The sequence below is a fragment of the Haemaphysalis longicornis genome, unplaced genomic scaffold (assembly GCF_048455015.1).
Source record: "Haemaphysalis longicornis isolate Haplotype H1 unplaced genomic scaffold, Haemaphysalis longicornis Haplotype H1 scaffold_6, whole genome shotgun sequence".
In the NCBI taxonomy this organism is placed as follows: domain Eukaryota; kingdom Metazoa; phylum Arthropoda; class Arachnida; order Ixodida; family Ixodidae; genus Haemaphysalis; species Haemaphysalis longicornis.
The window spans coordinates 46,356,534-46,376,805 of record NW_027526407.1 but is presented as its reverse complement, the minus strand read 5'-3'; the positions used below and the strand labels follow the sequence as shown (position 1 = coordinate 46,376,805).

General features: G+C 47.1%; 1 protein-coding gene and 1 non-coding gene across 2 annotated transcripts; both read right to left on the bottom strand.

Moving 5' to 3' along the window:
* Positions 1-8,602: 8,602 nt before the first annotated feature.
* On the bottom strand, positions 8,603-8,689 carry Trnastop-uca (transfer RNA opal suppressor (anticodon UCA)). Its single transcript has one exon. It is a non-coding gene; the product is annotated as a tRNA-Sec (tRNA).
* A 7,735-nt stretch (positions 8,690-16,424) lies between these two features.
* On the bottom strand, positions 16,425-19,844 carry LOC144141537 (uncharacterized). Its single transcript, XM_077673080.1, has 6 exons — positions 19,671-19,844; positions 18,908-19,008; positions 17,412-17,471; positions 17,277-17,351; positions 17,160-17,213; positions 16,425-16,525 (listed from the first exon to the last, which is right to left on the bottom strand). The coding sequence occupies exons 1-6, from the start codon at positions 19,825-19,827 to the stop codon at positions 16,442-16,444; spliced, it is 531 nt and encodes a 176-aa protein (XP_077529206.1). The 5' UTR covers positions 19,828-19,844; the 3' UTR covers positions 16,425-16,441.
* Between the last annotated feature and the right edge of the window lie 428 nt (positions 19,845-20,272).

Genomic DNA, 20,272 nt, shown 5'->3' with positions numbered 1-20,272 from the left:
TTTGCTGCAAAGCGGTATAATTGCCGGTTGAAAGCAACTTCCCCGTCGAAACGCCGGCGTGCACACGTTATTCTTCTTTAGTTTGGAAGCCATTCCGAGCAACATCGTTTGCCACTTCGGCGGCCCACGTTGAAAAGCTGGTCATAGTTCTTCTGCCGGAAGAAGAATAGTACATCTTAGTCTGGTCGCATATACAGTCTTTCTCCCTCCATTCGCCAGTGTATTTCACGCCTAATTAGGCGCCTACCCCATTTGCCCGTTTAGGCGTGCACGGGTTGATGGTGATGGGGATAATGCAGATAATGGGACTATGTCTCTGCAGATAATGGGACTATGTCCCTTACTACTGCAGATATTTCTTATGTTGGTGATCATCTGTACATGAAGGCTCCTTATGTGTAAATAAAAGTTGCCCTAAATATAAGCTGCTTAACAGATAAAACTCCTTCGGCATTTCAACACGGGGCCTCCACGAGAGGCTAAAGACTATGTGCCCAGAGGAGTGCACGGTAGAATTGCGCATTATCTGACAGTTCACACCGTGGAGTTTCTACATATATTTATAATTAGGCGTCCTGTTTTCGTTTTTTGTCAGTTTGATTTATTTCGGGTAAGTTCTTTCGCTGTCGGTTAAGGTATTGCCTTTGTAATGAGTTGACTACACTGCTCATCGAGAAACGGGTGTGATCAGGAGAGTAGCCAGCAAGGGCGGGGTATACCGGCCACGTGTCCCCTCCACCACCTCCTCTCTCCCCCACCCCCCTTGAAGAAAAATTTTGTGCCAGGTTTGCGTGCCGCAGAAGTCGCCCGAAAAACCATCAAAAATCTTCTGCAGGCGCTCAACCTGCAATTTTTAAGCACATGCTCGCTCACGCAAAACCTAAAACAAAGTCTATGCCAACGCCTGATACCTCTGGCCGGTCCAGGTGCCGTGGTATGTGTAAACATACACAGCCAGGTGAAGCGCGGATGTCCCCCGGCTCCCAATACCTTCCGCGCGCTGATCTAGGCGGTCGTGCTGTTTCGCTTACGAACCGCAGGACCGCGAAACAACGAAGCAGATGGGAATCCTCCAAATAGGCAAGCATGTGGTATGCACTGTGCCTTATATTTTGTGAGTGACGTCTTCATTTTATTACAAAGTGTAATAACATGGCCGAGCATGACACTGTATTTTGTTGAGTCAACCACCTGTGACTGATGTGCTAATTTACCTACCAACATCGCCTTTTACTGACTATGGCAGTTCAATAAAATCTGCTGTAGAAAAAGCATTGCTATCTGCCAATCTAGCATGGCCTCCACATCACCAACACCGTAGAAACCTTTTTTTGGGGGGCGGAGAGTTGGCTTTCTTTTGCTATATTCTATTGATTCCTTGGCCACCTTCCTGGTTAGGATTACCAGAATGTATTGTCTAACCGCAATTTTACTGAATTGAAGGCTGGTCCATGAAACGGGTAGAAATAAAATCAAATTTGAGAAATGTAAAAGAAGATCAACGCCCAATAGCCGTGCAATAAGGTGCTCTGCTGAGCGTACTACTTAGTAATGTTACCAGCACAGAAAAGGTACAGAAAGGCAATTACTTCATGCCTAAGATGCACGCTGGCTTCCTGCTCTCCCATATTAACTGAATGTGCCCTAACTACATCCGAGAGTGATATGAAGGTTATTGCGGGAGCACAACTCGTTCAAATGAAGCGGACGAAACAGCAGCTTTAGCAGATCTTCCCGGCCAATTTTGTTATCCTTGACGTTGATAGAAACTAACCACTTTTGAATTTCATCACAATAGATGCAAATGTCGGGGGCATTATAGAAGGGTGGAACAGCCTACAAGGGACAGAAGAGTGCGCAACCTTGATTTTTATCGTTCCGAAACCACCCCTTTTACCCCTGGCACGCTTGACTGGTTCATGCTCGTGCGATAACCTTTAAATCGTGATCCACTGTATTTCGTAGCTGTATAGAAAAATATTCGTCCCTTTTCTTGGGGGAAAAACAAAAAAAACACGTGGATCCTGATGGCCAACACGCGTTGCACAACGAACACTGAGGCCTTAGTTGCTTGTTGGCTTGCGCTTCCGCCTGGCGAATTTCGGGATTCAAACACCCGTCATGGGCACGCTCACGATTAGGCTCACGACCGCGTGACTGCATAGCCGTCTGCTCTTCGGCCGAACGAATCACCCGGGACCTACCCATACACGTGCGAACGTAAATTCAGGTCATCATCATCATCATCACCACCATCTGAGCTCCTTAAGGTGGGCTTTACTGTTAGTTTTTACCATACGCACATCGCACATTCATAAAAGTTCTTTCAGTCTTCACTTGAAAAACGACGCACAAAAAGCCATGCCGGCCCACCTTCACCCCCCTCTTCTATGGTCGAGCGCGGGTCACCCCCGAAAAAAATTTCTGGCTACGCCACTGGGAGTAATGGGTATGTACCCATGTTGAGATATTAACGCTGGTATTATCGGGAGTCTTAAGACTTTCTTTTCTGTGCAGGTGGTAGCTATCCTCTGTTATTTTGTCCTCAGCAATTCCTCCCCATTATTTAAATCTTCTTTTATAGCTAAAGCCTCAAGAACACTCCAAGATTGATGCACTCATCCGTCGGGCGTAGAAAATCGGCCTCGGTCTTCCTGCCTTCACACCCACCCAGAAGCTACTGCAGTTAGGCGTGCATAACACTCTCGCTGAACTCCTGGAAGCACAGCAGGTAAACCAACTCTCCCGCCTGGCCCTGACACCTACCGGCAGAACGGTCCTCCGATCTCTGGATCGACTAACCCCTCCACCGGCAGAGACACTCCAGCATCTCCCGCAACCTATACGTAGCTTCATCAGAGTAACCCCCATACCGCGCCACATGCACCCAGAGTACAAGGGCCGCCGTGAAGCTCGGGTCAATTACCTCAACAGACGTTATTCTGGCCAACCAGACAGCAGATACACCGACATCGCGCACTGCAATTTCACATCTCGTGCCACCCTAGCAGTCACGGATTCTACAGGTGCTATACTCACCTCGGCCACCTTACCTAACACCACAACCGCAACAGCAGAAGCAACTGCCATAGCCCTGGCAGCCACCACCACTACAAGTACGGGCCACCTCACCATCTTAACAGACTCTCAGCAGGCCTGCCGCTACTACCTTCTTGGCCGCATTCCCTACCAGGCTCTCAAGATACTTCAATCCCTCAAGACTCCCTCAACCATCCAGATAGTGTGGACACCTGGGCATGCCTTCCTACCAGGGAATGAGGCGGCACATGCCGCTGCCCGTGAACTCATTTTCCGGGATTCCCGTCCAAGGACAGACGACTTGGCATCCGCACCATCCCTCCACCCTCTGCCGCTCAGATACACCGACCTGGTTGCCCACTACCGCCACACTCGTTTCCACTACCCCCCTCCCCACCCGTCGCTCACTACAGCAGAGGCCCGGACGTGGCGCCGGCTACAGACAGGCACATACTTCAACTGTATCGTACTGTCGCACATCTCCCCTACCACATTCTCCTACTTCTGCCATTCCTGCAACCTCCCCGCCACAACAGCCCATCTTGTATGGTTCTGCCCGCACCATCCCGATCCCCTCTCTTCCCCATCCCCTGAGCGGTGAGAACGCGCGCCGACCAGCCTGCACCCGGAGTACCAGCAACGCCTGATCAACCGGTCCACTCGGGCTGCGGAAGCGCGCGGCTTCCTGAACTGAGGACGCCACCCACCTTCTTCTTTCTTTTTTTTTTCTCAATAAAGCGTTTTGCCTCCTCCTCCTCCTCCTCTTTTATTCACTCTAGGGCCTTCTATGCTTTTAGTGTGCTGCTTAGGGTTCCGGGCAAGCAAACATTTTGCCCTCACAAAGTTGAATGGATACAAACAAGTTCTGATACCATCCGCAGAATCGTTTCAGATACTATGGGGTACGTATGCTACATCGTTTTAGGTGTACTTCCTCACACACACACTCTTTCTGAGGTAGCGTGCCTCTTGAAGTGCAAATGGCTCGTATAGTTATCATAAACATCTTTTTGGCCGTCAAAAGTTTTTGTACTGCCAATTTTAACGGCGCCTACAATTGAATTTGATTCGAATATTATTCGTTTCTGTCTTTCGCACCTATTGTTATGTTACCTTAGCTCTCTCTTCTTCTGCACTGTTTCATCGGCAGCATTTTTGTCATTTTGAGCCACTGCATGTGCACATTTCTCATGCACAGGTATTTGAACACTGTAAAGTTCCGCCGAAATGGATTCATTTTTTTACGTTTCCTCAAGACATCTTCTCTCTCCGTGTAACTTCGAACATCCACACGTACATAAGCGGACTTCACTGCGACGCCATTATCTTCTGTGAAGCATGCTTTACTGCAGAGTAGCACTGCACCACGAGGAAGCAACATCATTAGGTGGAATGGTGCTTTTAGTTTCGGTTTACCGCATTTAGGCGAGCAGTGTTGTAAAGCCTATTTTGGGATTGCCACATCAGTCTAAAGAGGGATTCACTGCTTGGTGGTGTTCGCCCTAGAAGTCGGTGTGATTTTATTCACAAATACATCGCAGTGAACACGTTTGGGCAATATAAGACGTCGTACAAAGCATTGGCAGCCCAAAGGCGTGTCATACTTGTTTTATTATGAACTGTGAACCGATGCGAACCCGTTAGAGTGCACGAGGACCTTGAGGAGAATTCTTGGAGTACTATGATACGAATAAGATACATTGAAAGCGGAAGATCAAAGACGGCAATGAAGCCGGTCGCTAAACGTTCCGCCAAAGCGAGTACACCATCTCAAACGCCACCTTTGCGCACCCACCCCAAATCTGAACCAACTGGCCCAACTTGCGGTCAAACCTACGTACGCATGTTCTTTACGCCCAGTGGACTTCGTTTTTCGAAATATGAAGTTTCAACTGATAAGTCGGCGTTTGGCAAAGTTTTTGAACGTCTAACGAAACTGTCAGTGCGGGCTTTGGGGACACACCGAGCGCTGGCAAAAACGCTTAGGGGGTTGTGGTAGCATGTTGGAAGAATACTTTGAAGTTTTATAGCAAAAGATTCGGGAAATAAAGCCATTAGTTGTGTGCACAGGACGTCTATGCCCCCTCGCACACTGCTGTCATATGAGTAAATACCAGGCGGTTAGACATTATTCATGCCCGCCTGATCTTGTTCAATTATTGTAAACGTGAATAATTAAAAGCAGCTAGAATATAACAATCGTTGTTTCAAGCTTCGAAAGAATCGCCTGAGTTACGTATAGCTGTGGCTGTCATGTAGATGTCACGTTGCACAGCAGGACTTTTGCTTAAGCTTAATATAACTTCTCTCAAGTGGGATATAACTTTCTTACAGGACCTGTAGAAAAAATTATGAAGCCTTATGAGAAACGGAATGTTATGCCAACAGTGACACTTAGGATTCTCACGAGATCAACTTAAGTTTGGAGACGACAACCTTTCGCTAATCATTTCTCATAAGCTATCAGTTACTTCTGTGACGGGAACTCGTGTGTTGCATGTAAACAACTCCTCTTCCGCAGGTTACTTTCTTAAGAAAGTCCGGACGTTCGGCTACTCTTGTGGAGGCATCTGGGACTCGGAAAGAGACGACTTTACGGGAGTGTGTGACAGTGAGCCGTACCCGCTCATGGCTGCATCGAAGACGCTGTTCTTTGAGCCCCCTGGTGGAGTTGCAGTGAAACAACCCTGATCATCAGTCGCTGTTGTCGCCGTGACCAGAATTGAACAGTTTTTGGAGCTTCTCACGTTTGAACAGATGCCGCAACTCGGAGATGCAACAGTAATGATTTCGGGGAGGCGCGAGGTTTTTTACACACATTGTTGAGGGAATGTGCTTTGCGTACCCGCCGAGAAAATACATTTTGCCTTTGGCGCAAATCCTCAGATGTATGCCTACTACTTTAAGTAACAACAGTCCGGGTTTTTTGTGCTACATTTTCTGGACGTTTTAAGCTTTTTACGGGAAATATTTCCGCGTTCGTTTGCTTTTCTCGTTGTTGCTCCAAACTGTGAAGAAGGCTGTGACCTCTTAGATTATTTGGGACTGGAATAAAAAAAGTGGTACTAGTATCAATTCCTTGCCACCACCCTGAATGGCGGTCATTATTGTTCTAGATTGTTTACCGTGACTCAGGATGCGTGCTCGACGAACGCGCATCGCGTCAAAGCAATCTAGAGTTATGATGGAGTTATAAGTGGAACTCTGCGTTTATCTTTCTCTCCGCCCTTTTTCTACGTAAACGTGTACCAAAATAGGTACAAACGTGCAAGCCGACATGCTCTTACGCGCACACACACGCACGCGCGCACTCACGCATGCATGCACTGTTTCAGCAGCAGTTCTATCCACCTAACGTAACGTCTTTACCAACCACGTCAATGATTTACCTGACGTCATGGTGACTCGTTGCCCCAGTTTCCGCGCCGCTTTGGGGTTTTTGAAGTGCGTAAGAGAGTGACGGTAAATGTGCTTTCCGGCTTAGGTTTGCTTTTGGTATTAGGCTTAAACCAATCCAGCACGCCTGACGAGCTCTAGAAGCCGTTCTCGGTGCTTTAGGGCTTCAAACTTTTCTCAGCCATGGCTTCGAATCATCAGCTGACACTGGCAGGTAGATTGGAGCTGCCTTCAGGATGATGCACGAGGAGACCGCCTCTACGCAACGGACTTTCTTTACGTTGCGAGAAATTATTCAGGGTGGTGGGGGTGGTGGGGGTTGTGGTGGTACCAGTGAGACGGCTCATACCCATTCAGGGGGATTGGCCAGGAAATGGGTGCCTTACCGAAAGAAACCATAAAGTTTTTGTAGGGAAAGAAATGTATTTCGGTATTAGAATGGATTATCAGTAAATGGCTAAAGAAATACAAGTGAGGAGATTAATGAGAAAAGTAAAAAAGGTAAGAAAGAACTCCCTTCAATAAAAAATAGGAAGTGAGAATCGTGAAGAAAATGTGTTACAGAAAAAGCAGGCAGCTATGCGCGAATAAGCTTGACAGGGGAATCCGGCAGGGCCAAATGATATCTAACACGGCAAAGGGCATGATTATAGCTTGGTTTTCTCCTTCTTCTTCAGCGGTTCCGCTACGGGAAGATGACGCCGGTGGTTGAACGCGAAGCTATCTCGTGATGGATTCTTTGGTTGGCCAATACCTAGGGCCATCCCGCCACAATCATCATGAGAGGCGCTGCGGACGGGGCGCGGACGCGGGACATCACCCCGAGCAAGAGATGCTTCGCACCTAAAAATTGCGAATTTTTGTCCACTTTGTTACATCCAGGTTTACCTGCATACGTGTATCCCGCCCTTACGTCACGCCGCTTTTGTAGTCACCAGGTTTCAGTAACCGCTTTAGTGGTCACGCTTGCTCGCTTTAGCGGCGTCTTTGGCTGCGTGTCGCTCGCTTTGTCCTTCCACTAGCACCGGCATTTCGTCGCGGTGCTTCAAAGTTCATCATCTTTTGCTCCGAATCAGCCCTGAACTAGTCCGCACTCCCGGCACACTCCCTCTGCAACCCGCACAAGCGTTGACGAGAAGAGCCGAGTCGGATTGCTAAGGGTGCGTCAGGAGAAGGGAAGGCGAGCCCCGCATCGACCAATCGGTCGCCCTTGAAACTCGGACCGCAGCAGTGCGAACGCAGCGCCACCGGATTTGACATTCTGTTCCGGGGTGGTTAAAGGTGCTGTATTTCCGCTAATATGGAGAACGTTAATTAAACGTGTTGATATTCAGCGCACCCACACCTAAAGCGACCTAGAAGATACCTATCTTATTGACGAAACGAATGCGTAAAATTGACCTCTTAAGACATTATACAATAAAAAAACATACTGGGCAATCTCCGCTAATGTGATACCTGTGGACGTGCGAAGCGTGCTGTCGATCAGTGTATTCAAAGAATATTTAAAGATTATTCAGTGCATTTACTGGCGCCCAATGAGCGCGCCACACGCCGCGCTCTGATTGGGCACCAGTGACAGGAGCAGTTTCCAGGTGTTTTACCACTGGGACCACATAACAATACGACGGCATGAGACGCCGAGAGCCCGAGCCCCTAAGAGGGTTGGCCCCTAAAACGGCTCCTTAAATGCAGACGGTTAGCATTTCAGAGGTTCGAACCCGGGAAGTTTGGGGTAAAGAACGCAAAGCTTACCTCTGGGCTATTAAGGCCAAACAGTCGGGTTCTCCAGCAATTGTTAAGGAGAATAGTGTGAGTGGTTGAAGCAATTCAGTAGGTGTATCTTAATTTGCACAGAACGTTTATGGCTCTTACCCATATTACAAAGGGATGTCGCCCACCGGAGCTAATGCTTCCGCCGGCTCGGCTGATGTCCCCTTTTTCTCAAGGCGCTGTTGTCATTCTGTTGTCATTCTGTCGAAAAGACTGCAGCAAAATGTTTTTCTGCCAGAACGTCTGTTTAATCTGTAAAGCAAGCGATAACATTCAATAGGTCAACCCGTACACCATGCAGAGCTCTCCAGTGAGGTCAGGGCATCGTTCGAGTGGAAGACCAAAATGAAACGTCGATTACGCGCGAGAAGCCCCGCATCGAAGTCGAGAAGCCCGCCCAGAAGGTGGAATCGAACCACTCTGACGTCAATCAGCTACGGGTTTGAAGCCCGCACCCCGGACCACCGAGGCTCGTCTGGGCAAGATCAAAGCCTTTCAAATCGTATATATACCCACAACCAAGAACGCCCCACTACGTCTCAGTTAATGTGGCTTTTAACACAAGTTTCCACTTACAGCTTTCCAAACTGTTTAGCACTATTTACACGCAGCTATGTTCACTGTTGCTCTCACACGACTTTATACCTAAAATGATTGTTTATGAACTACGAAGTCGGCTTCAAAAAATAACCTTACAGATTTCCTTTTAGAACAGCGTCACTGGCGACATCTAGCGTTCGATGTTGTCTGAGGAAAATTGGCCGAGAAATATTGCCAGTGACCACGTTTACACATCCGCGGCTTTACAATGCGTGCGACCGAATGCGCAACTGAATATATGCAGAGCGAGTGTGTTTTTCACGTAATGAACCCGGAAACAACGATAACGAGTGGCGCTGTCAGAGCTAGCGACACACTTGTATGGGCGGGGATGCTGGCTGGTGCCAGGTGGCTCGTGCCTAGCAAACGTGGTCGACGGAGAATGAGGCGCGATATTTGAAAGGGCATTGCCTATTTTCGCAAGAACTGACCAAAAAAGTTGTAGGGACATCTACTTTTGCGTCCAAATATGTAAGGTGCGATAGCGATACTTCGACTCCCACGGTGCGTTTTCGTACGCAGTTGCTCCATTTGCAATCTATTCTTCTCGAGTGCTAAGTGCCATCCACGAAAGAAAGGCTAGCAATGAGGCTTTTTATCGCAGTGGCCCACGAAAGACAAAGGCTTTCCGCACTTCTGTGGCTTAAAATGTGAGGGTAAAACGTTGCGAATGCAAGGTGTTGGTCAGTTTGATTGAGGAGGCGTCAGTTTCAGTGTTTCATAGTCATTTACTCTGTGATGTTTAGCGCCGGGCTGAACAATATCACTTTTTGCGATGAGAGATAGAGGGAGGAGCGAAGCTACGTGTTTCGAAAGAAATAGTTATGATTTCGGAAAATTCGGAAGTCGAGGGCACCAGATGCAGCCGCTCCTTCTTGGCCCTCTTAATCAGCTCGGGCTGATATTGAGGTAACGAGCTGGTCAAAGCTCCCTCCCATGTCTCGAAGTAGTGGAATATGTTATGTACGAAGTGTACCCTCCGATCACATGCTTGGACATGGCTAGGTTGCGTTTATGTGGTTGGACGTTTCACTGATTTTAGCAGAGTTCTAAGCTAATATCTGATGTTTCCACCGAACACCTTCACGCACGCAGATTTGCGGATACTCGTGTTTCTTTTTCGTACGCAGAGTCTGTGATTCTTTGGCATTGAGATCTCGTTGTAGCAAGGGGAAACACCGTGTTCCTAGGCATAGGGTGAGGATTCGTACTTAACGTTTTTTTAAGCACGGCAGTGTGGGAGTCGTGGTCACAAGGGACACGGTATGTAAGTTCGTGTGCCTCTTGGTCGGTGCGTCGTTTTTATCCAGACCATTGTGTCAGGGTGACCAGGTGAAGTTGATAACTTTTTGCATTGTGGATGGGCGTATTACCGAACCGCTTAGACATTCTGCCTGCAGAAAACAGCATAATGTATTTTGAGAGTTTGTAATGATGTTACGCTTCTATTTTATACTTCCGCGATTAGGATTGCCAAGGGGATGGTTACGGCTTCTACTTCTTTGTTCCTGTATGTTGGATGTTCATGCAGTCGCAAATATTGCCAGACTAGCCAACTACGACAATTGCAGCCTCGTGCTTTCGTATACATCCCGGAGTCGGTGTATACTGTGGTCTCATGATTTTGGAACTTTCCCCGAATGAACTTCATCCCGCCATATCGACTCTACTTGTGTTGTATTGGATGCATAGTTTTGGTAGGAGATTTTTCATTGCGGAGTGGCTGTATCGGTGCCATGCCTACCATGGCGTGCAGTAGTTTCTTTTCAAAGTGGGGGGTGCCTGTCTTCTATACGATGGCCGCTCCCCATTTTGTTTTTCCCTCTGCTTTCTCGGTGCTAGGAGAGGGTTTTCTACGATTTCTTAAAATGCATGAGGAAGACAAAAGTAGAGAACGTATTCATCGTCATTATGACCAACATCGTATTTAGAACGCTTTCAGGGTGAAGGCCTTTCCATTGGTGTTCACCAACTCGTGTCCTGCGCTTATCGAGTACATTCTTTACTCCGAATACTGTTATTTTATCCCTGCATCAACTTAATGGCCTTCCCCTTCTTCCAGGCCAATCTATGAATGTTGTTGGGACTGAGCCTCTCAGCGCTGCTCCAAGGTTGTGACTCGCATCCATCTCGTCACCGATGTTGGGAATCAGTCGTCCCGACGCTGTCTCCACTGTTTGGGACTGGGCACGCTCACCGCAGCCACCACGGTTGCGACTGGCCATCCGAGCGCAACCCCCGGTGTAGTGGCGTTGCCTTGCTCCGTCCGCTATCGACGCGGCGCAGAGCAGAGCGATGAAGTTCTCGAGCCGACGAAACGTTGAAGTAGCAATTATATACAGTATGTACAAGGGTAAGCAAACGTTACATGCCCTGCACAAAGGCGACAGCACCTCTCCACTCGGTTCCTATGAAGAGACAGGTGCCGAAGAATGCCGCCGGAGAGAATGCCGCTGGAGAAAACCGACGATAAGTGCGTCCGGCCAATTTTTTTTTTTGCCACTGTAAGTTTACCACTACCGGTTTCTCTAGAGTCACGTTGAGCATTCTTACGTAATTGTTCCTCCGGAGGACATATACGCCTACTTTAGGATGATTGTTAACTCGGCCGCGTGGCGCTATCTGTCATTTGCAAACCGATCTTGCAGAGGAGACACAACCGTAGGAATATTGAAAAGTATATTGAAAATTTATCTGATTAAACTCTATATAGTGGTCTTTATTTTGGTGCTTTAGGGCTTGTCATCTATACCTTCCTTGATTTCAAGAGGCTGGCGTTAATTATTTTTACCCTGTTTTAGTTAAGTCCCTCAATGTTGATGCTACCCGCCGCGGTGGCTCAGTGTGTAAGGCGTTGTGCTGCTGAGCACGTTTGCGCTGGTTCGATTTCCGGCCGTGGCAGCCGCTTTTCTGATGGAGGCGAAAAGCAAAAAACGCCTGACTGTACGAGATTTCGGCACACGTTAAAGATCCTGAGGTGGTCAAAATTAATCCGGAGCCCTCCACTACGGCGCGCCTCATCGCGTGCGTTGCGTCGGTACGTTAAACCCTACAATCAATCAATCAATCAATCAATCAATCAATCAATCAATCAATCAATCAATCAATCAATCAATCAATCAATCAATAGATCAATCAATCAATCAATCAATCAAGCAATCCATCCATCCATCAATCAATCAATCAATCAATCAATCAATCAATCAATGTTGGTGCTAGCATAAGTTCCGGTGGAAAACACGCCATGGTGGCACAGGGGGTTAGGCGTTGTGCTGCTGAGCCAGAGGACCTGGGTTTGATTCCCGACCGCAGGGCCCTGTTTCTGATGGAAGCAGGGGCCCTATTCTCGACTGCACAAATTGCCGGCAATTCAGGCAATTTTCCGGAAGTCTTTTCTGATTGGCTTTCAATTTTGGTCACGTGCTTCCGGTTGACAAAGCGGTTGTGTGTGCTGTCGTCATTTTGACGTCTCATGTCGTTTACCGACACCAGTTCTAAAGTTTGCCTTATTTCTCGTTACTAAAGGTGCATAATTCTTGGCCGGCAATGAAAAACCACACTAAATACAGCGGACATGACAACGTAAGCCTGTCATTGCTATTTAACAACAATACTGCTTGTAATACACACCCCCGCTGTGATTGGCTGAGAAGGCGTGACGTAATTTGAACACTTGGCGGGAACGATTACGTCATGCATTGGCAACTTCAGGCTGCGTAAAAGTGACGTAATGCTATGTAACAGCTTGAAAATGGCGGATATTTTTGTCGCAAAATACAAGCAAAATAGGGCACAATATTGCCCCGGCTTACGGCGCCGCGAAATGTGCGGCAATTTGCAGCAGGCGCAGTTTCGTATGCACGCTGTTTAAAGCCTGTTTCCTACAGAAACAAATTATAGTTTCAGCTGCTTCCAAGTCAGCGATCATGGAACATACAAATAACATGCAGTATTTTGCTTTTATGTTTGGCAATTAAATAAAAATTATTTGTTTGGCGTAACCGCAACATAAGAGGGCAGTACAAGCCTCTCCATGACAAAGAGAACCCAATGCATGGCATTTGTCCATACTTGTCCTAGTAATCTGTTGGGTCACATGATCGAACTCAAGAGAAAAATAACAATGAAAAGTGACTATTTAGTTCATTACACCGCTGATTGCAGTCGAGCTTGACGAATGAGTGAATCGGCGACATCGGTGCGCTCCGCTGTTATCAGGCGTAGCGCTTCGCTGCTCTTATGTGTCATAGAAGCGATAGTCGCGGCCGTCTTTTTCTGTGATCACGCCATAAACGTGCAACATAGCAGCAGACGATGGCGTGGCGGCGGTGGCGGCAGGGCAGGTGATAACGCAACAAAGCTTGCATTGAAGCAGAGAGCCCAGCTATGTTACTAAAAGCGATTGAAAGAAATAAATGGATACGGTAAAAAAATTGTGTGATGTTCTTTGGCTCGACATCCGCCTTTCGCTCGCTTTTGGATCAACGTTACTCGATCGCCTTGTGGTGTTGACGCCAAATTTCACCTCCAGAAATGTGTTTTTCTTGTCAGCCTCAGCATCCGTCTTAATTTTTATAGTACATGCCAAGTGTTTTTATATCTTTCTTGCACAATATTTGATACCTTGGTAGCGATCTTTATGAGTGACTCGTCAAATTACACTGCATGTCGTCATAGCGATAGGTGCAGCACGTCACTGATTGCTTACGTCGTGCTTACGCAAAAAAACATGGGCGAAATGCCGGCAATTTGTGCAGTCGAGAATAGGGCCCCAGGAAACAAAAATTTCGGCGCACATTAAAGATTCTAAGGTGGCCTAAATTATTGCTGAGGCTTTCACTACGGCGTGCCCACGTGCAGCTTCAGGGCACGAATTGCCGGAAATTTATATTTTTTGATCGTCTGATGGAAAGACGCCTTGGTGTGGTGGCGTAGTTTGCGGGAACGGCTGGCGACCGTGTCTTCCGAGCATGCTACCATGGTCTGGGCATAGAACCAACTTCACCGCGCAAGCGCGGCACCTGCTGAAAACGCGCGTCCTTTCTTTCGTATCTGTCATTCTATCGCTGTTGTCCTTTCCAAAATTCAGTTGCCGTTGCGCCACATTACGATTAAGCGAAGACCCGCCGCGGTGGCTCAGTGGCTAAGGCGTTGCGCTGCTGAGCACGAGGTCGCGGGTTCGATTCCCGGCCGCGGCGGCCGCTTTTCTGATGGAGGCGAAAAGCAAAAACGCCCGTGTGTACGAGATTTCGGCGCACGATAAAGATCCCCAGGTGGTCAAAATCAATCCGGAGCCCTCCACTACGGCGCGCCTCATCGCCTGCGTTGCGTCGGTGCGTTAAACCCCACAACCAATCAATCAATCAACGATTCAGCGAAGCCCTGGAATCTTGCTGCCTAAGTTGTAGCTTCTGGTGGCAGTGGTGACGTATTTCCGTGGACGCCTGGTGAGGACGGCTGATAGCGGACGGCTAGGAGCCACGCGGGAATCGAAAAGTGAGCCTAATAACGCTATCACGTTAATAAAGGAAAGCACTACGGGGAGCCTGCATTCAACGTTTTCACTTATCGGGGCTGGGTGAATGCGAATACTGAAACCGCATCATTGTCTGCGCCGAGGAAAAGTACAGCTTATGACTTATTTATTAGTAATTTAAAGGGACGTCGACAGGCTGGCTGGTCAGGGCGACGGTGTAGGAATATAATCTTACACCGTGTCAGGGCCTGATCGCGTTGGGAAGAGCAATGGCTAAAACTATCGCACCAGTGGCCCAGTGCCACCATCCTCTTTTAGGCCTCAAATACGGGCAACGCGTTCTGCTGGTAATCAGCCTGCTGTGTTCATTGCGGGACTGTAACAGCGATCTTTTAAGAGCGAAGCTATTGAAGCCTGAGTCCCAGCCGTACTGAGTGTCGCTCAAAACTAGGCTCAGCAACGTGAAGAGGAGGAAAATGCAAAGACAAGAAGTAGGAGTGGAAGCGGCAACGAGGCGAGCAGCCGACCAACAGGTGTGTGGCGAGTGCGCGTACTAGCGCAGTTGTTCGAGTGGTGAGACGTGCGTCGGTAATTGGCTGCGCCTATTGATGACGTAAGAGCTGACCTGCAGGTGTTCTCCTAGTTTAATAGACGGCATGCGTTCGGCGGCATCAGTGTCAAACCTACAGAGATGGCAGATCTGAGAAAAGGCATGATAAAGCTAGTGAGGACAACCATCTCTGCTGTTTTCTCCACTTCGCGTGTCAATTGCGATGGTTACCTAATGTTTTCGCTTAGGTCTTGTTTTTTCAATAAATACTAGCACAAGTATGCACGCTTACAGCGTGCGTTAACTTTTGCCCGCCGTTTTGCAATTTGCGTCTGCCAATAAAAATTTCACGTTTTACCAGCAGAACTGTTCAAGCTCATAGTTCCGCCGTATAGTGTTCCCAAAAAATATACCGAGACTGAGCACACGTAAGCATGCGCACCGTGAGGAGAGCCCGGCGTCGTCAAGCTTGCGCCACGCAACAAAAACGTAAGCATCTTTCCGTGTGACAGCGATGGAGGGCTGTGGCACGCATTCGGCCTGCGGTATAAAAGTCGCAGTGACTGCGTTGACGATTCGAGTAATAAGATGGGGACAAGGGAAAACAACGAAAACAAGAGACCAGTGCGTATGAACTTTGGATTTGGTCGTCAGGCGCCTTGTTCGTATTTCCTCCGTTACAACGGATGAAGTACTGCGTGCGTAAACGCCCAGAAACACCAACGGAAAACGAGGTACACATGTGGAAAGCCGGCGACATGCGACCCTCTGTACTTTACCATCCCGCTATCCCCGCTAATCACACACACGTGTCCAACAGAACAACTCCTTGCGCGTACGCGATACGCAAAAAGGGATCTGGACTATGTGAGAGCACCTTCCACGAAACTTGTGAAAAAAAAAGCGAGCGTGTACATCGGCTGAGACGTGTTTCTAGAGGGACCACTTCTTCTCAGGTCTAGTTAAGACTGTGGTATAGGTGTTATTCCTATTTCTCCGTCATGTGGTACAACTCCAGACACTAGTACTACGAAAGAACTGACTGTAACACGCTGAATTAAATGGACAAGCACAAGAAGAGTTTATTCGCTGAGGATACGTGCGTGCTCGAAGAAACTGGCCTTGAAATGACCACGGGGGCTCGGAGGTGATAATACCAATTGTTGATGAAATACGACTCGGAAAAATTTAAGCCTTCTTTATTAATGGGTTGTGAATTCCTGCATCTAAAATGAGCCCAGAGAGCGATTCCGTCTTTCTGGGTTCCGCCATTAAGAGTAGTTGGTATTGATAGTGCGATTTCATAGGACCTGGATATTATTTAGGTCCAAATAGAAAAGTAACTCACTTAGTGGGCATTATGCAAGAAATTAGGGTAAACGCAATTGCGGACGAAAGAGTGGTAGCGTGGCTATTTGTGAACCTTTGCAGCACAGCTTTGTGGCTAATTTTTTTCTGAACGATTTTGTTTTGCCAGCTTTGTAGACTGGAAGGCTAGAACAAATGAATGACCAGAACAAATATTTGGTATCACACATTTTTGCTCTTTAGAAAATAAGACATATTGCGTACGTCAAGCACACGTACATCGCCTGAGAACGACGTGTTCATCCTGAGATGAAATTGTTCAGATAACCAATCGTAGCCAATGCGTACTTCTCTTCACGAGGTAGGTAGGCCTTCGCACAACTCTGCAAGAGAAATAAATACTGATGAAGTGCAGGCCTTTATCATCAATTCATTGTCCTCCTGAAGATTTTTTTTACCTGACTCATTTCCGTCTAGATCGGCGGACATGATGTCTTGGCATTAAGTCATTGTCGCTTTATATTGTCACTGGGTCCTTCGCACGCAATGTAAAAACTTATAATACATGTAGCTTTTTCTCAACCCTGATTGTGTGCAAAGCAGCGATACGTCTTATCTGTAGGCCTAGGGACTTTCCTGAAATTATAAATTCAGTTTTTAGAGCGCATTCCTTAATGTGCGCCAACTCACTTCAGTTCCAGTTGGCTTAAGATATAATGCTAAGGTCTGTTGTGGGAGCCGCGCTTCTCTATGCAAACAAACCTTCGATAAACACACTTTTCCAGGGTAATTCTTTTGTGTGTGTGTGTGTGTGTGTGTGTGTGTGTGTGTGTGTGTGTGTGTGTGTGTGTGTGTGTGTGTGTGTGTGTGTGTGTGTGTGTGTGTGTGTGTGTGTGTGTGTGTGTGTGTGTGTGTGTGTGTGTGTGTGTGTGTGTGTGTGTGTGTGTGTGTGTGTGTGTGTGCTGGGCCAAAAGTCGCTGCATAAAGGAGGGAAAAGAAGCCCCTTGTGATTCTTACACGGAAGAGATTCATCATCTTCGGAACTGTTACTCCGTACTTGGGAAGGAGTTCCTGCAAATATCGTATCGTTAGGTTCCAAAACATGAATACCACAAGTAATTAGTGTGTACGTACGGGCGATATCGCGTTTACGGTGGTAAACGTTTTCTCCAGGCAGTGTAGGAGCAAATTCCGCTGCTCGGCCGTTGTCTGTAGGAACAGTTATATATAATACAATTGAAACGGCAACAATAAGCACAACGTACGTACGTTGTTCTTTCCAGCGTAGGCGTAGCATATTCTCGCCACGATGCAAAGCCTCTTCACTTCCTGCGATGTCCATGTGCTTTAATATAGGAACCTCAAACCGAACTCCATCGTAAGAGTACTAAACTTTATACGGCTAAGAAAATCGCAAGGCTACACATCAAAGATTCGACTCTGTGCGTTATATCATGTGCATCCTGTATATCTGTATCACCATCACTAACAGAGAGAGAAATGTAGCCCCAATACGATGGCGCTCGTACTAAAGAGCCCAGAAGACAAAACGCATGTTTGGTTCTATAAAAAGGGTGCTGTGTCCCGGTAGCACTAATGCCAGTTTTATCACACAATTAAATCAAATGCTCTAGAGTCAAAAGGCAGAGTGTTAAGAACTGGGAACTCTACACCGGCTTTTTGGCGGGACCTCTGCAACGGCGGAGAATACTGTTCGCGGCGCGCAAAAACCTCCGCCAAAAAAACATGACCGTGTGATTGCAGTGGAGCCTATGGTTTAGTTTTATCGCATCCCTTTAACATGCAGTGGACCCACTCATGAATGTGCTTTTAGTGTTTCCTGTATTGCGTTAATCCTCCATAGGTTACGTCATTGCTGTCGTCATGGAGGGCGAATATATAAATGTTTTGTAGTGTTTTTTGCTATTCCTTTAAAAGGCGTTTTTCCTGGCTAGAACAGAGCCGAGTTAGTTACAAAAGGCTTGTATTTCACTATGCACAAGGTTGCTTTTTGTATATGTAGACCCTTTAGGTAGGATCCGGACGAAGAGTACCTGTTTCTCTTGAGTGCACCATCAGTTTCCCTCGTTGAAGCGCCACTTACACCATAAATTAGACAGCTTGCCCTTGCTATGACGAGGTGCCCACGCTGTCAGAGCATTGCGTCCAGCTAATGTGCGCTGCGCCCATCCCAGAGCAAATACGGTCGTCGTACTTGTCTTCCTAACAAAATGACACTTAGACAGCACAACGTGAGACTACTGTTTCTCTGAAAACTGCCACAAAAGTGGTGTGAACCACCGCTATAAAAGGTGCCAGTATGAACGCGTTTTGCTGAGGCAATTGATGGTTACATTGACACTTAAGAGAAGGGAAAAATGCCACTGTGGTGCTATAGTACAGCATTCCTTTGAAACACCCCTTCGGCAAGTGGAGCTGTTAGAATCATGCAAACGATAAGTGTCGAATTTTGGTTGATACTAAAGATGAGACCGCAAAGAAGTTCTGGTGCGGCATCTCTTTTAATTTCCAGCGATCCAAATTTCCCAAAGAATATGCTGTCCCCAATGGGTTGTAAACAAAACTGACCATCCTACACAAAAACGTAGTAGCTAGCCATACAAGACCGTATTTGTTGCCCTTTATAGTATGGGACATCTGTTAACTTATTTCTGCTAAGTACTACGTCTACGTTAATACCGTATTCCGGCCACGCGTTCTTCAAGCTGAGGTTCTAAGCCCTCTAGTTTATTCAGTGTTCTTACCCGAATAATACGTGGACTTGCGTTAAGCTTGATAATTTCGTCTTTGCATGCAAGCAATAAGTCAGTTGCGGTCTTGGTAGCAGTTCCGAAGTCCCTTGGATCTGAAGTAAAAGCGTGTTGTAAGCAATAATGTTAGTAAGGCTTACTTCAATACCAAAACGGCAATTTCATACATGGTCGTAAACACCATGCGCTAAGGTTCTCGACAAAGCGAACAATTATTCGAGGTTATCCTAGTCTTACCCTGCGATCTTGTACTAATCCCCGCCGTAAATCGTAGAAGGTTTACAGGTGCAGTTCCCACTTACCAATGCACAAAAACTAGCAAGGGGCAGCGACATGTCGCAAATATTAAAGATGTAACACACACGCACACATGCACATACACATGCAAACACACGAGCACAAATATATGTATGTATATACATATTGCATAAAGGAGCCTGAAACTGTCGGCCAGAGATTCGAATTGCTAAGGCATCGGACAGATAGCCCGAAGGCGTGAGACCAGTTCGTTATTTTGGATGTGAGATTCTCTTCACTTTCTGTCCTGACCAAATACAAAGACATGCAGTTCACAAATTCCAGTAACATTATTTGTAATAATTACAACGCATCCAAACTATTCTCCTCTGACAGGCTTGTATTTTTACACACACACACACACACTCACACACACACACACACACACACACACACACGCGCACACACACACACACATATATATATATATATAATTGAAAATGCAAGAAACACATCTCACTGAGCCTGCCACCGCACCAGGCCATACGTTGGTCATCACTGGAGGCGCGAGCAGCCGTCAGAGCTCCACTGATAGCGAGCAAAATGGCTGTGGACCTCCGGCTTGGGGTCTCAGGGATGCGAGCTTTCATTGCTGTCGCCGAAAAGACGCTAGCCATCTGGTATACTCTTGTCCAGCGTAGCGTTCTATAGTTGTGAACGGGCTATCTGAAGCAAAAGTATAGTTGAGATCAGATCAATCAATCCTGCGAAGCCTGCGCTTAAATATTCATGCGCGTATCCTCAAACATTTGTTCTGTCAGTAATTTGTCATTCCTGTTTTGCTGTCCCAATTTATTGAACAGGAATCGAATGTATTAGTTCATGGCAGCTCTATAGTTGTTTCAGTGGCACCGAGCTGGTATTCGCTTATTTTTGACAGCTGGGTACATTTGTTCTGGGCTTCCAAGAAAATATCGTGTTTTAGAATTGGGGTATCTGCAGGCACGGCAGCTAAACACACAGCGTGCCTTTTTATTTCTTTACCTCGCAGCCGTGCTCCAAATTTAAACTTCCAAATTTTTGTAGGTGCCTGACGTGTGCAACAATAAACGTATATCAAAA

What these genes read in the sequence shown, in the direction of transcription:
- LOC144141537 (XM_077673080.1), bottom strand. Translation starts at nt 19,827, where the DNA reads ATGGCTAGCGTCTTTTCGGCGACAGCAATGAAAGCTCGCATCCCTGAG. An exon ending in CCTACGCTGGAAAGAACAAC is followed by an intron (nt 17,352 to 17,411) that starts GTACGTACGTTG and finishes CTGTTCCTACAG; the next exon opens with ACAACGGCCGAGCAGCGGAA. An exon ending in AGATGATGAATCTCTTCCGT is followed by an intron (nt 16,526 to 17,159) that starts GTAAGAATCACA and finishes TTTCTCTTGCAG; the next exon opens with AGTTGTGCGAAGGCCTACCT.